The sequence below is a fragment of the Crocuta crocuta genome, unplaced genomic scaffold, assembly GCF_008692635.1.
Source record: "Crocuta crocuta isolate KB4526 unplaced genomic scaffold, BGI_CrCroc_1.0 scaffold31, whole genome shotgun sequence".
Lineage (NCBI taxonomy): Eukaryota > Metazoa > Chordata > Mammalia > Carnivora > Hyaenidae > Crocuta > Crocuta crocuta.
The window spans coordinates 14,513,469-14,515,752 of record NW_027528362.1 but is presented as its reverse complement, the minus strand read 5'-3'; the positions used below and the strand labels follow the sequence as shown (position 1 = coordinate 14,515,752).

At 63.4% G+C, this 2,284-nt stretch overlaps 1 protein-coding gene across 1 annotated transcript in view; it reads right to left on the bottom strand.

Moving 5' to 3' along the window:
• The window catches only part of MCF2L (MCF.2 cell line derived transforming sequence like), a 102,603-nt gene that overhangs the window by 2,047 nt on the left and 98,272 nt on the right, over window positions 1-2,284 (bottom strand). The window contains exons 29-30 of the mRNA XM_077754012.1: window positions 1,380-1,498; window positions 83-195 (exon numbers count right to left, since the gene is read on the bottom strand). Coding sequence (XP_077610138.1) covers window positions 83-195; window positions 1,380-1,498 — 232 coding nt within the window. The remainder of the gene's footprint in view (window positions 1-82; window positions 196-1,379; window positions 1,499-2,284) is intronic.

Here is a 2,284-nt window from a genome sequence, read left to right as displayed (position 1 = left end):
GGGCCGGGGCGGGCAGGGGCCCCAGCCGCGCCCCGCCTGCCCCAGGGTCTCGGGCCTGGGGCCGCCGCCCGCGGCATCTTACCAGAGGCCCTCGTCCCCCTCCTGGACCACCTCCACCACGTCCCCGCTTCTCACGGCAAGCGCCTCGGGGCTCTCCTTCTCCTCCCCCAGCACGACCGTGTACTTCCCCGGAGCCTGGCGGCAGAGGACACAGGCGTCAAACAGCACGTCCGCCCCCCACCCCCAGGCGCAGCGCGAGGCCGGAGCAGCAGCAGGGAAGGTCCCAGATGGGCGTCCAGCGTCCAGCAACAGGAGATGGCCAAGGAGCATGTCGTCAGCGCCCTGCTGTTCGTCAGGCTTTTGATGTGACTGTCACCTTAAGTTGGAAAGAGCTCTTAATTGCAAGCGGATGCGGCAGGCCTCTCACCATGACCAGGTTACAAATCCCAACCGACGTGCAAAGTGCGTTTGGCTCACTCCTGGTGCTCTGGCCGCCCCTCCGCAGCAGTGGGCTTCAGATACCCCCAACGTAGCCCTCTACCCCTGGGCCTTTGCACCTTCTGCTCCTCCTTCCTGGAATGCCCTCCCGCTCAGGCCTCCCGCTGGGAACAGCAGTCATCTTCACCTGATACGCTCTGTACTCACTTCCTTTTATTCTGCTTCCCTGTGAGAGTGGGGCTCCCTGTCTGCTCTGTTCTCTGCTTTGTCTTTTGTACCTCGATACTGCCTGCCACCAGTCCACGCTCCACACGTACATACGGACGAAGCTCTGAGGCTAGAACGAGGGCAGCACCAAGTGCCCTAAGTGTCTGTTAATGTCACCCAGACTCTAGTGACTTGATCTGTGAATAGCTTCTCCTTGCCGCTTGTGTTAGAGGGCCTCGTTTAGAATGCAGATCTGGGGGGCTCAGTCGGTGAAGCACCTGACTGTGGCTCAAGTCATGATCTCACAGTTCAAGTGGGTTCAAGCCCTGCGTCAGGCTCTGTGCTGACAGCCTGGAGCTGCTTCAGATTCTGTGTCTCCCTCTCTCTATGTCCCTCCCCTGCTCGCACTCTCTCTCTCAAAAATAAACATTAGGGGGAAAATCCGTACTTAAAGCTTCAGGTCTCTAGCTAAAGTGAGAGCTGAATGCACTGCTTTACGGCTCTTCCTAACAAGAGTCTGTAATCAGGTGTGTGCACTGTTCCCTCTGAAAGAGGCTGTTCTGACGACGGGGGCGGGGGTGGGTGGGCAGGCGCACGACCCCAAGGGGGCCCTGGCACCTAACATCCGCCCCCAGGGGCCAGGGCGTCGTGACACCAGTGTGGTCGCCCTCCGAAGCTCCCCCGCCCAGGGGCCAGCGGGGCCGGGCTGACTGCCAGGTGGGACCCACGGTTACCAGCTTCCTGGGCCCCACTCTGCCCTCCTCCTCCGCGTCCGAGGAATTGATCAGCTCCTCGGCACTTGACCAGCCGTCGTCCTCAGGGGCCTCCGAGGGGTGAGATGTTTTGCTCCAACCTGAGAGAGAAGGCGCCCCAGTGAGGACCACCCTCACTGCGTGAAGGTCTGCACACTTCCCGCTACCTACACGTGCTGCCTGGGGGGCCTGCCCCCTTCTGGGACCGCGGCGTCGACGGGGCCGTGCCTGCTGACACGTGTGTCTCAGCTGTGCTCCGTCGGGGGAGGGGCCGAAGCAGCTGCTTCCATCGCCAGGCCCTGCTGCTTCACCCCTGCCTGCGGCCCCTGGGGACACACTGAGTGACCACTAGCTTGAGGCGCCACCGTCCCTGTGCTGGAGGGATCGCCACCAAAGGGGAGGAGTTTGCGGTTAGCGCGGAGACGGGGCAACACCTGGCCGACCGCCTGCGGGACCACCCCCCACACCAGGGCCAGGGCGCGTGCCGCNACGCCAGCCCTGCCTCTGAGCCCCTCTGCGCGCCGTGAGGCTGGGTTCCCCGCCGGGCGGCCTGCGTGAGCTCCCGCCGCAGGGCTCGGCTGCCCGCACACGCCGGGAGAGGTCTTTCTGGGGCCTTCGTAAAACGCACACACATCCCTTCATTAGCGTTTCTGCTGCTTTACCGCCCCAAAGAGTAGCACCTGTATTTCCCATTTGGGGGGCATTTCGGGGAGAATGCAGGTAAATTGCGGGCCGACAGGAGATGTCGGATTCTGGGCTCTGAACACACACAGTGAACGCCAGCACGAAGCGAGTCTGGAGCGTCAGGCCCCGTGTCCCCGGGCTCGGCAGCAAGCGACCGGCAGGTCTGGGGGAGAGGGCTGCCTGCTGGCGGCGGCCGGGGCACA